The sequence below is a fragment of the Lepidochelys olivacea genome (genome assembly GCF_965140295.1).
Source record: "Lepidochelys olivacea isolate rLepOli2 genome assembly, chromosome: 14".
Classification (NCBI taxonomy): domain Eukaryota; kingdom Metazoa; phylum Chordata; order Testudines; family Cheloniidae; genus Lepidochelys; species Lepidochelys olivacea.
In genome coordinates this window covers 25,040,974-25,060,451 of record NC_140424.1, presented here as the reverse complement: position 1 = coordinate 25,060,451, position 19,478 = coordinate 25,040,974, and the positions used below count along the sequence as shown (strand labels likewise).

The window sequence follows — 19,478 nt, the reverse complement described above, 5'->3', positions numbered from 1 at the left end:
TAAACTGATAATATTTTTGTTTACAGTACATATAGAATGTGCTTTTACTGGTAAGTATAACAACAAGAATAATACAGAGAAAAACAGTCAAATACTGCTCATCTTGAAGCTTATTTAATGGTTAACCAAGAGTCTGTGCAAAGTTACAGATACAAATGTACTTTCTCATCAGTACTACTGTATAATAAACACGGAATCCATAAATTGGGCTAAAGCACAAAAATGTCCACCTAACCCCCTCTTAGGAAATATTGTCCCCCAAACTAAAAATATTACAGTAAGAAATGTCTTTCTTAGAGCCAAAAAATTCTTGCTACAAAATTTCTAACCGATTTACGGAATGAAGGTTGTAAGAAGCTATTACAAAGCACATGGGCAGAACTTCAGAATGTCTTGGCTCTCACATTTCACTGCTGTCGTGAATGGCACCAACAGTGAGAATTTTCACACATAATGAAGAGCACACAAGAGACACAAAATGTCATTTCTCTAACTATTGAGATAGTAGATCACTTTCAGATTTACATAAATATATTGGAACAGAATAATCCCATCTCTGTTCTAGCCTATGGGCTTTCAGCGGGTCAAATGTAGATTTTTTTTTTTAGACAGTCAGATTTAGAACTAACAAGGATATGTCAGTTGTAAGCCTAAACCAGCTAAAGACAGCCTGCTAATTACACCTTTATGATCAGCTTGTGAACAAACAACATACAAATGGCTATTTTCTAAGAAACAGCCGGACACAATTATTGCTAACAACACTTCTTTTAATGAAAATATTTAATCCAACTTTTCAAAACTTTCCCATAGTTTTACCTCCCTAGCACATGAAATCTACATGTATTAACCAGCTTTCAGTGTAGTTCCTCCTTCCAACTCTGTAGAATAAATCTGAAACTAAAGCTAAAACGAGCTAGTCCTCTGCTACATAAACTGAAAATGGCTAATCAGTCACAAATTAGAACATATACTTCCTCTACAGTTAAATGTTACCCTGTTTCATGAACCTTTGTTTGTTATGCAGAACTTTTCCCAACTGCTGGGAACTGTCTCCCTTTTCCCTGGGATGATTCTGCTTGTATAGAGTTAGCGCCCGAATCCCATCATGTTGCACATTTCGGATGTGGACTGTTTTGATATAATACTATGTATCTGCAGCTGTGAAGCCCAGCTTCATGGGCCTGTCATTGCATGTGGTCAGGAAAGCAGAGCAGTAAGTAGAAATTAACTCTGGGCAAGGAAAGGATATCTTGTATCTCAGTTACCATTTCCCACCTCACGCTTCTCCACACCCCTGAATCAGAGTGTCGTTTAAAAAAGGAACATTAAAACGTTGGACAATATGGTCATTTTTCATTAAAACACAATTTGGTGCCTTTAAAACATATCTGAAAACATTTTCATCAGCTCTGATGAAGTTTTAATGTGACATGTGGTTCATTAAAAATAGTTTCCATATTTCAAAGACTGTGTCTATAGATCTCAGGAGACAAGATTGTTACAGGGTCAGTCTGAATTCCGGGGTTCCCCAATGCAACTCACTGTTGTATAATACTGCCCGGGGCATGCAAAGTCAATACCAGCTTGTAGGAAATGCTATAAACCGGGGCATACTATGCATACCCTTTTCTCCTCCCCACATGCATTTTGGGAACTTGGCACTCTGCAGATGCTTATGGCCACCCATGGCTAGGACGGGTAAGATTCATCATAAGTCAGATCTATTGTACTGAGGAATCTGGACTGCACTCTGCTTTCGTCCTGAGGAGAGGGTCAGAAGGTGGCTCAGACCTGGGCAGGATGGAGCAGGGAAGTTGAAGCATGTGTGAGAGCTGCCATGGGGACTGCAGCTGGCTAGAGAGAAAATGGACAAGTTACAGGACAGAAGTAAACCAGTGGGTTATTCTGTGAAGCTGTCCCACCCAGCACATTCTCCCTCTGAATAGGGTGACCATATGTGGACTCTTGCCAGTCCAGACACAGTAATGTAGCACATCATCTTCCAACCAGCAAATAACAATGCTACTACTAATTATAATACTTTGCTCTTCTGCATTGTACTCGGCAGCTCTCAACGCACTTTGTAGACATTACTGAATTAACCCCACCACACTCCCGTATTATTATTCTTCTCATTTGGCTAAAGGGGAGCTGAACAAAGCACGGGGAGGTCGCACTGCCAGTCACTGGCAAAGCTGGGACTAGTCCACCAGCGTCATTGTGACTCCCAGCCCCAGACCATGCAGCCTCTGAGTGACAAGCCCTCAGAAAGAGGGACAAGGAGGAACTCAATCCAATCAAACAGTGGCTTGTGCTGAACATTGCTGTGCTAGTTACCTGCCTATCATGCCACACAAGGCAAGTCACACAACAGAGCGGTGTCCAGAAGAGATATGCATTATCCAGTGCAAGAAGCATTCTCAAGAGAAACTGCCAAACCTTGCTTTGATGGTGACTGCTTCCCTGAAGAGAGTGTGCATTGAAGCGTCTGTTGATTGCTCCTGTGGGATACATCAGCTTCACCCAGCTGCATGGGTGAAAGAGACAGGGAGAGAGGGGCCAGAATTTCTTTGGAAGATTATTGCCCAAGTAGGACAGGCAGAGGGCCTGCAACCTTTGTGAAACAGAACAGATGAAGCTCTGCAATCAAATGGCCTGGAGCACAACACAGCATCTGTGAAGAGGACTTAGGGGAAGAGGTTTGGTAGCTACACCTACTCCAGTAGCTCCTTAACTCATGAACTGAAAATGGAAGCAAAGAATGGAGCTCGTGGGAAAAGAGCCATCCAGAGAGCTGTGCTTGGCCATAGAAGAAGAGAGATGAGTGTCCTAACCCTGTGTCTGAGTGTCCCACACTGAGCCCTGCTTCTCCCTACAGCCTGCTGGAAACCAGGCCTGTATTTCCTCTCACACTCTGTTTACAGTGGAATGGCTCCTGGTTTACACTGGAGTGAGAAGGGAGTCAGGGTGTGATGTCCTGTGTCTTGAAGCAAGTCCTGGGATTTCCCAGACAGCTGCTGTATCATGTCTTCTACCCAATGTCTACCAAAACCTGATGGGCCAAGAAGCTAGTAGGACTATATAGCCTCAGCCAAGGCACCACCATGGGCACCTTGATTGGTGGATCGCCGGGCTCCACTGATTGGTCAAACCATGCTATTTAAGGCAGGAGGAGGAACAGGAAGTTTGTCTGAGCAGCAAGGCGATTTCCTGTTGTGGCTGCATTGGCCCCTACTTGTGCCTGCCTCCTGCACCCAACCCTATTCCTGCTCCACTCCTGCCTCATGGCTGCCTTTGCTCCTGTTCCCACCATGCTTCTGTTCTGTGCTTGATTCTTGCCTCTCCTCCAGTTCCTACCCTTGTGCCTCACCGCCAATCATCAGTTACCATTCTTGGCTCCTTCCCTGGCTCCTTCCCTTGGCTCCCTTCTGACTCTGGCTTTACCCTTGGCTCAGACATTTGGAATCTAACCTTGGCTCTGACCTTCAGCTTCAATCCCTGACTCTGGTAACTGGCCATTGACTCTCGTGCTGACTCTCGTCCCATTTCCCCAACCTGGATACCTTCTCCACCCACTAGTCCTGATTCTTGCTCTGACCACTAGGCCAGACTGCCTACATCCTGGTCCATAACGCAGAGCTCCACAGACTCTGTGGTCAGCGCCTCCCTATCAAAGATGGCGGCAGCTGCAAACAGCTCCATTCAGTTCGGAATTAGCCCTGGCCCTCAAGACATGGGGAATCGGGGTGAAAGCTCAGGGGCATGGCTGTTTCTGAGAAGTGTCCACATCTGAGGGGCTGGGACTGGGCTGAGGAGGTGGGAGGGGAGCGTCAGTGGAGAGAAAGGAGCGAGGAGCTGCTCAGAGTGGCTGTTCTTCTGTCCCCTGAGGGGGCCATGGCAGAACGCTATACAAGCAGGGAGAGGACACGGCCCAGGGAGGTTTTAGCCCTGAGGGAACATAATACAGGCACCTAGACCAGGGTGACCCTTGGTTGTTCCATCCCAGCACAGTTTCTGTCAAACAAAGCCCTGTACTCCTTGTCACTTGACTCCCTTCCCAACGTACTGAGCCCTGGGACCTAGAGACTGGGTCAAGCACAGCCCAGATTGGGGCAGGCAATGCCAGGGCCCTTGAGCATTGCAGCATGATTAATGTCAAATGGGAACAGGCTCCTCACTAAGGTCTGCCTTTAACAGCCTACCCAAGGAGAACACCTTCCCACTGCCAGCCTGGCACCACGGGACCCAGAGTGCCTCAGAATTAGCCCGGGGCTGGGATTGGAGCCCAGACAGAGCCTGGGAGCATCTCACACCATATGCCGCTCTGCAGGGTGGGAGCCAAAGCAGCGTTAGGAGGGGTGAGATAAGTGGGGGGGGGAGGGGAGAGACTCGCTAAGGGGAGTGTGGGGGAGGGGCCAGTTACAGGGTATGTGGTGGAGGGGCAGAGAAAGGGACTAGTTAAAGTGAGTAGGAGAGGGGCCATTTAAGGGGAGTGTGGGGGAGGGGCAAAACCAGCTAGTTATAGGATATAAGTAGGGGGCATTTAAGGGGTATGAGGGTTATGAGGAGGAGCAGCAGTTACTGAGTATGTGGGGCTAGTTAAAATGAATAGGAAAGAGACCAGTTACAGGGTCTGTGGGGGAGGGGCAGAGAGGGGCCATTTAAGGGGAGTGTGGGGGAGGTGCAAAGACAGCTGTTACAGGGTAAGAGAGGAGGGGCCATTTATGAGGTATGGGGGGAGGGGCAAAGAGATGGGCCAGTTAAATTAGCAATTATGTGTATTTAAAATCTGAAGTCATTCATGATCTTATCCAGGCAGGGGGCTCCATTCTGCCAGTTGGGAAAACAACATATGCTTATGTGATGGGAACTGAATATGCGACATAATGAGCAACTGTTGAAGGGTCATTAACATGGCCACGGATGCCATCACTTGGAGTGGGATGCTGACCTGCCTTTCGCAAGCTCTGAGATTCCTCTCAGTGCACAGAGGTATGTCCCAGTTTGAATTAGTTCTACAGAACGTAAGTACAGACTGAAATACAAAACACCTCACAAATTTTGGACCCATGAGTCTATTTTTGAAGGAATTTACAAATACTCTGAATCTAATTAGCATTATACATCAGATATACAACATGCCCATTTAGTATAAATATGTTGGATATATAATTTATGCACATGAAATGTAACTGTCTGCTCAGACGATGACTGGAAAATATCCATCTAGTTTTGGGTTAATAGACAAACTTTTCTGTCTGTATCTGTTCAAACAGATTTAGCAGAGGGTTTGCCATTCCTCTGAAATGGTGAGTCCTCAGTTGTCGCTGAGAGGAATAATTAGGCTCAGAAACAGAGGTGAGGAATTGGACTGGGATGAGATGTTAATAGGATGGTGAAATCATGGCTCCAGTGAAGTCAATGGGAGTTTTACTATTTCAACAGAGCCAGTGTTTCACCCAAAGTGCTTTTTAGCAATGTAATGATGGGTGAGTTTTGGTGCCTCTGGCACCACGTTGGCAAGAAGCTGAACCAATGAAATCCCACCCATTTTCTATTTACAGACTGCAGAAATTAGGATGAGTGCAGAAAGGTCCTAACGAGCATTTCAGCATAATTGTGCTTATTGACACGTCAATCCCACTACTTCCTACACTGAGAGAGCAGGCAAGTTGTAGGCACTATTATATTTCTGTTTTATGAGTATATTTAATATAAACAAGACTTCATTTATCAGCTAGGCTAACTGTGTCACTAGATCTGACAGTCCTCTAGTAAGCTTTGACTTTTAAATCAGGAAGAACAACAGCTACTTGGGGGACATCCTAGCATCTAATGCTTGACTGTGACTATTAGCAGTCAAGGGCAATATAAGTAGTCACTGAAAAATTCAGTACTGGCCAAAAAGGCTGGTGTGAGAGATGGTGACAGGGCCCCACCCTGCCAGGCTAGGATGCTGCAAACATACCGTGGGCTCTGTGAGACTTGGCGCAATTTGAAGTTTAAAAATCCTAAATTCATAAAAACAAGTGAGTTACAGCAGATAAGCCCTTGGAAGGTGCTGCCTGCTGCTATGGCTTTCTTTGACAGAAACTGGCGCATGTTGGGGATTCTCTCCAATTGCCCATTTTTTCTTCTTATGTCAACAATATGAAAATGGTTTTAAAAACAATGCAGATGTGACTGTCAGAAAAGTCTTTTCGGACACTCAGAGGTTATCTTGGCCTGTAAGGCCACTGCAGTTTGGGGTCCTGGGGTCACACCAGTCCTTACTGATTATCCACAATGCACAGTGTCATATTAAACAGTCACCTCTGTTTTGCTTGCTGTGCGGTAATGGTGGTGGTGTCCTGGGATATAATGCAGTTGTTCCACTGTGTTGTGCCGTCGGGAGGCGAATGCTTGGCGCTTGGCGGAAGTTTGGTTCATACATAAGGTATTGTACAAGTTATTTGAGGCACTGGGATGGGAGTGCATCTTTGTCATCCTGTAGCGATCCAAGACAGGCGTAGAAACAAAGACATCTGTGTGTGACAATGCGCGCGACATGGACTGGTCTGCAAAACCTGTGCGCTCCGGAGAGAGCAGGGGGTCTTGGGAATGGAGGCGCTCTGCAGACAAAAGCTGTTCATCAGAGAGGATCCGTTCATAGGACATGCTGAACTCCTCGGGCAGGACCCTCTCAGGGGACAGCACCCTGTCCTGGGACATAGCCCGTATGGGTCGGCGGGGCCGTTCTCTGTGGTTGGTCTGTTTCTGAGACATTTGGATGACGTTGAGAGGGAGGGTCCCTCGTGCTGCCAGATCAGGAAGGTGTCTCCTCTTCATGTAATATTCATCAGCTTCTTTGTCAGCTGGGAGGGGAAAAGAAGGGGAAACAGTGTTAGGAACAGCCGAGGGTGTGGTCACAGGAGGGAGAGCAGGGATGGTGTACAGAGAACAGCGCTCTGGAACAACGCCCCCTGGTGCACTAGATAATGTCTGAGGCAGCACAAACATGGAGACCCATCAGGACTTTTGTCTTATCCTTCAGACATTTAGGCATTGCCATAGACATCGATAGCACTGTGTTATCAATCATGGAACTCAAGGGTCTATTTGCACTGTGTGAATATGTATGTATTACACATGGATACAGCGTACATCATGTGTATACACACACAGCCATACAGGGACAGTGGGGACATCAGTTCCTAGATGAGTTACTGTGTGCTATATCACAATTTTAACATGTCACACAATGAACCCCATGTGCTGAGTCCATGTCAAAATATCGTGTGATTTGTAGTATTACCAGGTCACTGAGAATTCGAGCTGGTTGGAAAACAAAATTTCCAGTCTGTGGGAAATTCTGACATTTAGACATTTTCTTTTGTCCCAAATTAGAACAAAAAGCTGAAATTTCCTAATTGAGCTTGAAATAAAAATAATACAAATTTTGTTTCAGAAACATTGAAACCCCTTGTCATAAACATACAGCTAAGGGTAGCATAAAATCCCTCTTTACCCTGTAAAGGGTTAATTCCTCTTTTACCAGTAAAGAGTTAAGAAGCTCAGATAACCTAATGGGCACCTGACCAAAAGGACCAATAAGGGGAGAAGATACTTTCAAATCTGTGGGGGAAGGTTTTTTGTCTGTGTCTCTCGGAGCTAGCCAGGAAACAGGGCAGGGAAAAATACATCTCCCTAAGCTATATCTGAACTAAGCATCTAGTATTGCACAAAAAGTAAGTAATAGGAAAGAAATGCGTTAGATTATCTTTTGTTTTAGCTTGTGAATTTTCCCTGTGCTAAGAGGGAGATTTATCCCTGTTTTTGTAACTTTAAGTTTTGCTTAGAGGGGAAATCCTCTGTGGTTTTGAGTCTTTTGTTATTCTGTAAAGTACTTACCATCCTGATTTTACAGAGGTGATTCTTTTACCTTGTCTTTAATTAAAGTTCTGTTTCTTTTAAGAACCTGACTGAATTCTCTATTATCCTAACACTCAGGGGTTTGGGTCGGTGATCACTTTGTAACCAATTGATTAGGATATTATTCTCAAGCCTCCCCAGGAAAGGGGATATAAGGGCTTGGGGGGATATTTTGGGGGAACAGGAACTCCAAGTGGTCCTGTCCCTGATCCTTTGTTAAATCACTTGGCGGTGGCAGCCTCCAAGGGCAAAGAGTTTGTGCCTTGGGGAAGTTTTAACCTAAGATGGTAGAAATAAGCTTAGGGGGTCTTTCATGTGGGTCCCCACATCTGTACCCTAGAGTTCAGAGTGGGGAGGGAACCCTGACATGATGGCAGCACGATGGGATCATTTTGAACCAGAGATTATTTTGAACCAGAAATCATTTTGAATCAGAAGCACAAACCTTAGGAATTTTTTTCCTTCTTTTAGCTGCTTGGGGAAAGCAGGAAGTCTTTTTTCTTTTCTCTCTCTTTGCCTGGAGGCAGAAGTGTTAAGTTTTTTTTAACAAAGGTGTTAGCTACAGCCAGGAAACTCACAAGCAGGTTTTTTTCTTTCTTTCTAGCTCTCGGGTTAGGTTAGATTAAACACAAAAAGGCTAGGATGACAGACAGTGACGTCCAAAAGAAATTGGAATTAGCCAGCTTCGAAGCTGGTGAGAAAGAAAAGGAACATAAGACTGATTGAATTAAAACAACTCGAAAAAGAAGCTGCTGAAAGAGAAAAGAAAAACAAAGAGGCTGCCCACAAGAGAGCTATGGAGGCAGAAAAAGCCAGGATGGAGGCAGAAAAAGCCAGGATGGAGGCTTCCCACGAGAGAGCTATGGAGGCCCAGAGGGAGGCCCAGAAGCATGAACTGGAGTTAGAGAGGGCAAGGGCTAAGCAGAATGTACCAGACAACCCTAGCAATCCTTCTCCTGATACCACTTCCCATCCTAGAAAGTTCCCCACCTACAAGGCAGGAGAAGATACCGAGGCCTTCTTAGAAAATTTCGAAAGGGCCTGCCTTGAGTACAGCATCTCTACAGACCAGTACCTGGTAGAGCTGAGGTCGCAGCTCAGTGGATCCTTAGCAGAGGTGGCAGCTGAAATGCCAAAGGAAAACATGAACAGTTATGAACTTTTTTAAAAAAAGGCCAGGATCAGGATGAGGCTAACACCCGAGCATGCCCATCGGCGGTTCAGAGCCCTAAGGTGGAAACCAGACGTGTCATTTACCTGACACGCCTAACACATTGTGAAAAATTGGGATGCCTGGATATCGGGAGCAAGTGTTAAATCTCCGGAGGAGTTGCCCTTCCTAATGCAAATGGAGCAGTTCCTAGAGGGTGTTCCAGAGGAAATAGAAAGGTACATCCTAGATGGGAAACCCAAAACTGTAACTGAGGTGGGGGGAGATTGGAGCCATATGGGTAGAGGTGGCAGAAAAGAAAAAAACTGGTTGCAGTTGGAGCGAATATCAGCAACTCAAAACAAAACCCTGTGACCGGGGGCAACCCAAGGCCCCACCTACATTCCAAGGAAAACCCCAAACACCTTATCGTCCCACCACACCCGTATCCAGCAACCAACCTTGCCCCAGTGACCAGTCAGCTGGGTGATGTTTTAAATGTAATGAGCTGGGACATGTGAAGGCCAACTGCCCCAAGAACCCCAACAGACTGCAGTTCATTACACCAGAGTCACACCAAAGGTCCTCAGGCCCGGATGCCTTTCAGGTGCCCTCAGAGTGAAGGGAAACTGTGAGTGTAGGTGGGAAGAAAGTTACAGCGTGGAGGGACACTGGAGCGCAGGTGTCAGCTATCTATCAATCCTTAGTGGACCCCAAATTCATCAGCCAGGAGGCCCAAGTGATGATTCAACCCTTCATGTCAAAATCTTGTAACTTGCCTACAGCCGAGTTGCCTGTCCAGTACAAGGGCTGGTCAGGAATGTGGACTTTTGTAGTCTCTGATGATTATCCCATTCCCATGCTGCTGGGGGAAGACTTGGCCAATCATGTGAAGCTAGCCAAGAGGGTGCGAATGGTCACCCACAGCCAGGCTAAGCAAGCTGTCACACCTAGCTCTATTCCTGAGACTTCCACCAGGTCCCATCTGTGTTACCAGAAACCCAGAGGGAGGTGGTGGAACCAGATCCCCTGCCAACCACTGCAACAGCTGTAGTGGATCCAGTCCCAGAGACCCAGCCAAAGCCAGTCCCAGAACCGGAACTGGTGAAGCAACCAGCACCAGAACCATTGCCAGCACTGAGTCCAGTGCTTGCAAACCCGTCTATAGCTCCAATACCAGAGGGGACCACTGAGCCTGCACTGGCAGCAGCAGCCCATAACCCTACACAAGAGGCTCAGCCAGAGCCTGAAATACCACACAGTGCACCAGCGGAGAGCGGTTCACCATCAACGGAAACAGCCCCATCACCTGCATCACTTCCAGAGGGACCAAGCCCAGGTCCATAATACAATGAGGAACTGATGTCTCCAGCATCAAGGGAACAGTTCCAGGCCAAACAGGAAGCAAATGAAAGCCTCCAGAGAGCTTGGACGGCGGCACGGAGCAACCCACCGCCTCTCAGCTCTTCTAATCGATCCAGGTTTGTTGTAGAAAGAGGACTTTTATACAAGGAAACTCTTTCTGGTGGACACCAGGAAGACTGGCACTCTCAGAGACAGTTGGTAGTTCCAACTAAGTACCAGGTCAAGCTCTTGAGCTTAGCCCATGATCATCCTAGTGGCCATGCTGGGGTGAACAGGACCAAAGACCATTTGGGGAAGTCCTTCCACTGGGAGGGAATGGGCAAGGATGTTTCTACCTATGTCCGGTCTTGTGAGGTGTGCCAAAGAGTGGGAAAACCCCAAGACCAGGTCAAAGCCCCTCTCCAGCCACTCCCCATCACTGAGATTCCCTTTCAGCGAGTAGCTGTGGATATTCTGGGTCCTTTCCCAAAAAAGACACCCAGAGAAAAGCAATACATACTGACTTTCGTGGATTTTACCACCCGATGGCCGGAAGCAGTAGCTCTAAGAAACACTAGGGCTAAGAGTGTGTGCCAGGCATTAACAGACATTTTTGCCAGGGCAGGTTGGCCCTCCGACATCCTTACAGATTCGGGAACTAATTTCCTGGCCGGGACCATGAAAAGCCTGTGGGAAGCTCATGGGGCGAACCACTTGGTTGCCACCCCTTACCAACATCAAACAAATGGCCTGGTGGAGAAGTTTAATGGAACTTTGGGGGCCATGGTATGTAAATTCGTAAATGAGCATTCCAACGATTGAGACCTAGTATTACAGCAGTTGCTTTTTGTACCACATCTCAGTTTAGGATTTTCACCATTTGAACTTGTGTATGGCCGCGATGTTAAGGGGCCATTACAGTCGGTGAAGCAGCAATGGGAGGGGTTTACGCCTTATCCAGGAACTAACATTCTGGACTTTGTAACCTACCTACAAAACACCCTCTGAACCTCTTTAGCTCTTGCTAGAGAAAACCTACAAGATGCTCAGGAAGAGCAAAAAGCCTGGTATGATGAACATGCCAGAGAGCGTTCCTTCAAAGTAGGGGACCAGGTTATGGTCTTGAAGGCGCTCCAGACCCATAAGATGGAAGCATCGTGGGAAGGGCTATTCATGGTCCAAGAGCACCTGGGAGCTGTTAACTTTCTCATAGCATCCCCCACCTCAACCCTAAAGCCTAAGGTGTACCATGTTAATCCTCTAAAGCCCTTTTATTCCAGAGATTTAAAGGTTTGTCAGTTTACAGCTCAGGGAGGAGATGACGCTGAGTGGCCTGAAGATGTCTATTATGAAGGGAAAAGTGATGGTGGTGTAGAAGAGGTGAACCTCTCCAAGACCCTTGGACGTATGCAACGACATCAGATCCAGGAGCTGTGCGCCAGCTTCGCGCTGATGTTCTCAGCCGCCCCAGGACGAACCGAACTAGCATATCACTCCATTGACACCGGTAATGCTCACCCAATTAGAGCCCAACCTTACCGGGTGTCTCCTTAAGCTAAAACTGCTATAGAATGGGAGATCCAGGATATATGGGTGTAATCTGCCCCTCTGACAGTGCATGGGCATCTCCAGTGGTTCTAGTTCCCAAACCAGATGGGGAGATACGTTTTTGCATGGACTACCGTAAGCTAAATGCTGTAACTCATCCAGACAACTATCCAGTGCCACGCACAGATGAACTATTGGAGAAACTGGGACGTGCCCAGTTCATCTCTACCTTAGACTTAACCAAGGGGTACTGGCAAGTACCGCTAGATGAACCCGCCAAGAAAAGGTCAGCCTTCATCACCCATGCAGTGCTGTATGAATTTAATGTGCTCCTTTTCGGGCTGCGAAATGCACCTGCCACCTTCCAAAAACTTGTAGATGGTCTCCTAGTGGGATTGGGAGAATCTGCAGTCACCTACCTTGATGATGTGGCCATCTTTTCTGATTCATGGGCAGAACACCTGGAACATCTACAAAAAGTCTTCGAGCGCATCAGGGAGGCAGGACTAACTGTTAAGGCTAAAAAGTGTCAAATAGGCCTAAACAGAGTGACTTACCTTGGACACCAGATGGGTCAAGGAACTATCAACCCCCTACAGGCCAAAGTGGATGCTATCCAAAAGTGGCCTGTCCCAGAGTCAAAGAAACAGGTCCAATCCTTCTTAGGCTTGGCTGGATATTACAGGGGATATGTACCGCACTACAGCCAAATCGCCGCCCCACTGACAGACCTAACCAAAAAGAAACAGCCAAATGCAGTTCAGTGGACTGCAGCGTGTCAGAAGGCCTTTCACCAGCTTAAAGTGACGCTCATATCTGACCCTGTGCTAAAGGCCCCAGACTTTGACAAACCGTTCCTAGTAACCACAGATGTGTCTGAGCGTGGTGTGGGAGCAGTTTTAATGCAGGAAGGACCGGATCAGGAATTCCATCCTGTCGTGTTTCTCAGCAAAAAACTGTCTGAGCGGGAAAGCCACTGGTCACTCAGCAAAAAGGAATGTTACGCTATTGTATATGCGCTGGAGAAGCTACGCCCATACGTTTGGGGACGGCATTTCCACCCTCAAACCGACCATGCTGTGCTAAAGTGGCTTCATACCGTCAAGGACAACAACAAAAAACTCCTTCGATGGAGTTTAGCTCTCCAAGATTTTGATTTTGAAATACAACACATTTCAGGAGCTTCTAACAAAGTGGCTGATGCACTCTCCCATGAACGTTTCCCAGAATCAACTGGTTAAAATCGTCCTTGAAATGTGGAAAATATTGTTAGCTTTTACATAATCAGTAGCATGTCTACAGGTGCATGTGTCTTATTAATTCGGTTTTCTCCTAGAGCTCCAGGAAGAAATTATAGCCAGTGTGGAGTAGGCTGTCCAGCCCTGCCTATGATTTGGGTGGGGGTGTGTGTCATAAACATACAGCTAAGGGTAGCATAAAATCCATCTTTACCCTGTAAAAAGTTAATTCCTATTTTACCAGTAAAGGGTTAAAAAGCTCAGATAACCTAATGGGCACCTGACCAAAAGGACCAATAAAGGGAGAAGATACTTTCAAATCTGTGGGGAAAGGTTTTTTGTCTGTGTCTCTCGGAGCCAGCCAGGAAACAGGGCAGGGAAAAATACATCTCCCTAAGCTATTTCTGAACTAATATCTGAACTAATTGCAGAAATAGTAAGTAATAGGAAAGAAATGTGTTAGATTATCTTTTGTTTTAGCTTGTGAATTTTCCCTGTGCTAAGAGGGAGGTTTATCCCTGTTTTTTGTAACTTTAAGTTTTGCTTAGAGGGGAAATCCTCTGTGGTTTTGAGTCTTTTGTTATTCTGCAAAGTACTTACCATCCTAATTTTACAGAGGTGATTATTTTAACTTTTCTTTAATTAATTTATTTTAAGAACCTGACTGAATTCTCTATTATCCTAAGACCCAGTGGTTTGGGTCAGTGATCACTTTGTAACCAATTGATTAGGATATTATTCTCAAGCCTCCCCAGGAAAGGAGGTGTAAGGGCTTGGGGGGATATTTTGGGGGAATAGGAACTCCAAGTGGTCCTGTCCCTGATTCTTTGTTAAATCACTTGTTGGTGGCAGTGTACCCTCCAAGGGCAAAGAGTTTGTGCCTTGGGGAAGTTTTAACCTAAGCTGGTAGAAATAAGCTTAGGGGGTCTTTCATGTGGGTCCCCACATCTGTACCCTAGAGTTCAGATTGGGGAGGGAACCCTGACATACCCTTAGAAACATTTCACTTCGAAGGTTGAGATGTTTCCTTTCAACAGTATCATTCTGACTTTTATATTATATATTATATTATATTATATTTTATATTTATTAAAGTGATTTTGTTGTTTGTCAGTGACTGGCCATGAATGTTCTGTGGATGCTGGTTTCAATCAGAGTCGCCCTCTCTGTATTTTTTCAAAAAACCTTTTTTTTTTTTTTTGTAAATTCAGCTGCGAACTCACTCTGAGGGGCATGGGGTGCTCTTGTGGGACACTGTACTTTCTGTTTGGTGTTTAGTTTCCTACGGGAACTGGACATCAGTGCAGAAATATGAGGTCCATCCCAAAGTCTCTGAGAAGCTCAGGGAAACAGAGACTGACATACAAACCATTCCGCTCTGTGTGCTGCAGTTTGTTCCATGAAAAGTGCACTGGTCTGCCTGTTGTTCTTCTGTCTTAGATGATCTGTTACAGAAATGGGGACTCAGCACATCCCCTCCCTTTTGTTGGATTTTAAGCCACATAAGGCTTGGAGTGGAGGTACACTGGCCTTGAGATCTCTGTCTGACTCATTGGTACCACCACAATACCTGACTCTGAGCAAGCAGAACCACCTGCTAAAACTAGGTTACAGCCTGAAGAAACAATCCCACAATTATTCAAAGGAAGCAGTTTTTGTGGCACCTTCGGGATCTTACCTTCGCCCTAATCCTGGGGAAATATGACCACTTGTTTAGACCTATGCAATGTCTTTGGCTCTCGAACACTGGCCTGCTTGCATACTGCCATGGTGGCCTTATGTTAATACATATCATCGCAGAGGTGTGAATAAGGGAGCATCTAGTCTTATTGCACACCGTGCCCTCTCAAAGCTAACAGCAGATTTCAATGTAAGTCTTGTGTCAATGGGCTGGGGGACTGTTTAAAGGCCAGGATTAAGGATCAGTAAATTGTCTCCTCTGCATGCCTTTCACTGCAAGGCTTTCAGTGACTATGCTACAGCGTGTCCAGAAACACCCAACACAACCAGGCCAGTGGGCTCCCAACCCCCCAGGACTTGTCAGCAATCTTCACCCCAGAATGAACACATTCAGCACCCCTGACATGCAGTCACATCTGCCGTGGAAGGCAGCATTTCACTAGCTCTCAACATGCTGCAAGAGTGTGTGTGTGTGGGGTGGTGACTGTGTCCACAGACATTGAGGTGAATGCCTGTGCAATCTTTGTCCATGCAGAACAGACAGGTTAATCAAAATGAACCTCTCCTGCAACTGCATGGGACAGAGATTAGCTGTCCGGGAAGCAAGGGCTGAGAAGTGCATGCAGGAATATCAGTCCTTTGCTATGTCCCTTTCCCTAGCTTTCTTGGATGGCAAAAGCTTGTCAGTGAATTGCTTTGTGAAGGCTGCACACCTGAGAATATGTTAAGGACAATACAAAACACTGGTTTCTCCAGCCTCTTATTCTCACTGAGGCTGAACGAGAGCATATTAAAGAGAACAGTAGGGGTGGGGGGAGAAAAGCTTCATCTAGTGGAAGCCTCTTTTCATCTTCAAATGATTGAAAGAGCAAAACTGCTCACAGGCCAGTCAAAGCAGTCTCAAGGTGAGCAAGGCAAGTGGGGCACAACAGAGATGCCTTTGAATCTATCCTGGCTAAGGGGGCAACTACACAGAAACACAACCCAAACACTCCCTCTCTGTCTGATACAGTCACAAAAATGTAAGGCTGAAATGCCCTTGTGGAAGAGATATGAAGTCAGTAGTAAAAATATTGCAGCAATGCCAGAAGGTATGGCCCCTGAAGTGTCTATGGGATGGAAGAAACGAGGAGAAGCTTGACAGAAGCCTGGCTGATTCTCCCCACTAGATAGTCTATTTCCTTAGAGAATACCAGCCCTCCCACTTGACCCAGCTGCCTGATTGTGATCACTGTCAGCAGAAGCCCACTAGACACACGAACAGTTAAACAACAGCAGCTTGAGACCATGGGCCAAAGGCCTGATGTGAGACTTAAGCAGTCCCTGGGCCAGTCTTCTGTACAGGGGTGACTGTCACTGAGTAATCACTAACACTGGCTTCCACTCTGTCCTGACCCACATTCTCAGTACCAAGGGTGGGGAAGCCTCTGATTTCTACTATGCCTATATTGCACCATGCTCCTGAGTGTGTTGTCAGCTGCAGGGATTGAATCTAGGGCCTCTGAATCTCCAAGCCTGAGCCACTACTACTTGAGCTACAGGGCCCAAGACCACAGCAACCTCATCCCCCTTTATATGTGGCCCAGCCACTAGACAGGGATGGAGCACTGCATGGATAGGGTATGGGTTATACCTACATTTCTGTCTCTATCACCTTGTTCTGTATTTTCCGGATTTCGTTCTAGATAGTACTTTGGGAGACATTTTGTGTCTCTCTGACTAAACTATTATTTGAAAAAAGCAACAGTTGCAAGCATGTGTTAGTGGAGTTCAGCTTGTGACACTGCACCCCATATTCGTCACAGTGATATTAGTATAAGATTATGACATAATTCTGATGTATTTTATGCAACGTAGGTCATGTAAGATATCATTGAAAAGGTTATGATTTACTGAATATAATTATCCTATCTGTATGCATGTATCATTTTTGTATCTGAACGTCGGAACAGTGACTATATATCTTTATGACAAATGTGTTTACATCTGGGGAATGCCCATTAGGCAGAATGCACCCAGTCTAGATGACTGGCTGGGAAGGGCCATTAGAGAAAACAATAGGCCTTAGAAGAAGTTTATCTCCCACCAGGAAGGTCTGGGGTAGGGTGTGGGGGAGCTTCCTAAGGACGCTACAAACAGCCTCTGACTCATGGTTGCTGTGACACTACAGGGACATGTAATCAGGTCACCTGGTATTGGACTCCATCTTGGAATACCAACTTTTTTCCACTGACTGGCATGAGCACTAAGCTTTGAGACAAAAGGTTCCTGCTATATGCAAAAGCTATTTAAGGCAGGGGAGTTACATCATCTTGGTTCTTCACTGACTCCCTGCCCCAAAGAGACTCTGGGAATCACCTGTGGAGCAAGGATTGAACTGTGGGGAAGTGCTGGACCCAGGCTAAAGGGATTTTTAGCCTGTGAAAGGAACACCTGGGTTTTTTAAGCTGTAAGCAAGTACAGCTGGCCCCTTAAGAATCACTGCAGCCTGCTTGAATCATCATTTAGGGTGAGGATTTGCTACTCATATCCAGTCTTTTTAGTATATTAAGCTTAGTTTGCATGTTTTGTTTGTTTGCTAGGTAATCTGCTTTGATCTGTTTACTATCCCTTATAATCCCTTAAAATCTATTTTTTGTCATTAATAAACTTATTTTTGCTTTGTCTAAAACCAGTGTGTGGGAAACATAACTTGGGGCAGAAAGCTGTTGCATATCCTTCTCCATATTGAGGGTGGGGGCAAATTTCATGAGCTTGTGCTGTACAGATCTCTGTGCAGTACGAGTCGGTATAATCTGGGTTTATACTCCAGAGGGGGATGTGCACTTGAGCAGTTGGGCAGTTCCTTAGCTGTAGCCTCCCCATGCAGAGCTGATCACTGATCTGTATGTACTGCAGCTGGGTGTGTCCCTACCTGTATCGGTGCTGGTCACAGTAGTCCAGTGTAAAGGGAGCCCAGGCTGGTGGGTCAGGGGGGCTCAGTGGTATCCCAATTCCAGGTGTCACCCCGGTGGGAGATAAACTTCTTCTAAGGCCTATTGTTTCTCTAATGGCCCTCCCCAGTGAGCCATCTAGACTGAGTACATTCTGACTAATGGGCATTCCCCAGGTTTAAACACATTTATCATTCAGATATATAGTCAATATTCCTAACTTCAGTCACAAAAATGATACAAGCAGAGGAATAGGATAATCATATTCAGTAAACCATAACCTTTTCAGTGATATCTCACATGTCCTATCTTGCATAAAATACATCAATATTATGCCATAATCATATCCTAATAATATCACTGTGAAGCATATAGGGTGCAGTGTCACACAGCTACTCTTTGTTTAAAAAACTTCTGCATTTTTAAAACACCTGGGAATGAATGGTTAAATTCCCCACTTCACCGAGTCCAGAATCATTCACTGTCACCCAAATCAGCTGAGACACACTCAGTATATTTGTAACTTTAGATGTTGTTGTGACAATTTGGGAAATCTGTCTATGTACAGTTTATGAAGTCTGTTTGAGATTATGAATTCTGGTATGTCTGAGCCTTTAGGATTATCTTTGCTGTATTTTCACCTTATTTTCCTTGTGCTAAAGAGGTAGGGAGGAGTGCCTGGGTGTAGGTCTCTGAATAGGATGGTGTAAAGTTATCTAATTAAAATATAATCATGGAAATTATTATTGCTACCACTTTATATAATTTCTATGAATCTTATACAAAGTGTGACACATGATCAGAAAGGATTAAGCATCCTGCAGGCTAATTGACCCAGATTCAACCATTAGAGACATGTTAGAAGAATATGTGAATGGTAATTAGGGCCACTCCATGGTAGATAGGCTAGAACTTTGAAATGCAAACCTGTATTGTTAGAGAAAGATGATACTAATTGTATGTGTTTAATTATAGCTTGTTAAATGTTTGCCATGTAAACAGACAGTTCCTGTCTATCATTATAGCTATTGATTTACAGATCAAAAGGGAATATTAACAGTTAGATGAATCTTGGGTACAATAAAGTCATTGTCTATATGTCTCTTTAAAGTCTGTGATAAATTGCTTAATGGATAAATTATCTTACGTTAATACATGTAGTTAATTACCCGACTTTCCTCCAACAGCTTCTGCAGTGGAACCTCACTGGCAGTACGAACATCGGCAGCACCTTGAAGGCTCAAAATTTTGGGGAGTGCAAAATAAATGCAATATGATTTTTTTAAAAAAAATAACACAAGGAAGACTGGACTGGACGGGGGGTTGTGGGTAGGGACAAGGAGAAGTATTTCACCAAAGACTGAAAATAATTTTTCATCAAATGCTTTATATTTGAGAAAAATATAATCTCAGGAATTGTTCTTCACACAAAATTGCACCCATTTAACTACATCAGAGTGTCCACAAACTGATTTGACTATTTTTGGTGTAAGTCTGTGTGTTAACATTCTTCTTAGGGAATAGAAGTGGCTAAAGTCGATTTAGCTAAAGTTGGAAGTCAAATCCTATTGGGAAAAACAGAAAGGAGCATAAACTCTGGCAAATCAACTGTAAAAGTATAAGGCCAAAAAAAGAATTTGAAGAACTAGCCAAAAATTCAAACTAACAGAC

The 19,478-nt window shown here is 45.2% G+C and overlaps 1 protein-coding gene across 2 annotated transcripts in view; it reads right to left on the bottom strand.

Moving 5' to 3' along the window:
- Window positions 1-14: 14 nt before the first annotated feature.
- The window catches only part of SHISA6 (shisa family member 6), a gene marked incomplete at its 5' end in the record, with an annotated part of 396,338 nt that continues 376,874 nt past the window's right edge, over window positions 15-19,478 (bottom strand). For both annotated transcript variants that reach the window (XM_084647516.1, XM_084647517.1), the window contains one exon: window positions 15-6,857. In XM_084647516.1, the coding sequence (XP_084503642.1) occupies window positions 6,304-6,857 (554 nt within the window). In that variant the 3' untranslated portion in view covers window positions 15-6,303. The remainder of the gene's footprint in view (window positions 6,858-19,478) is intronic.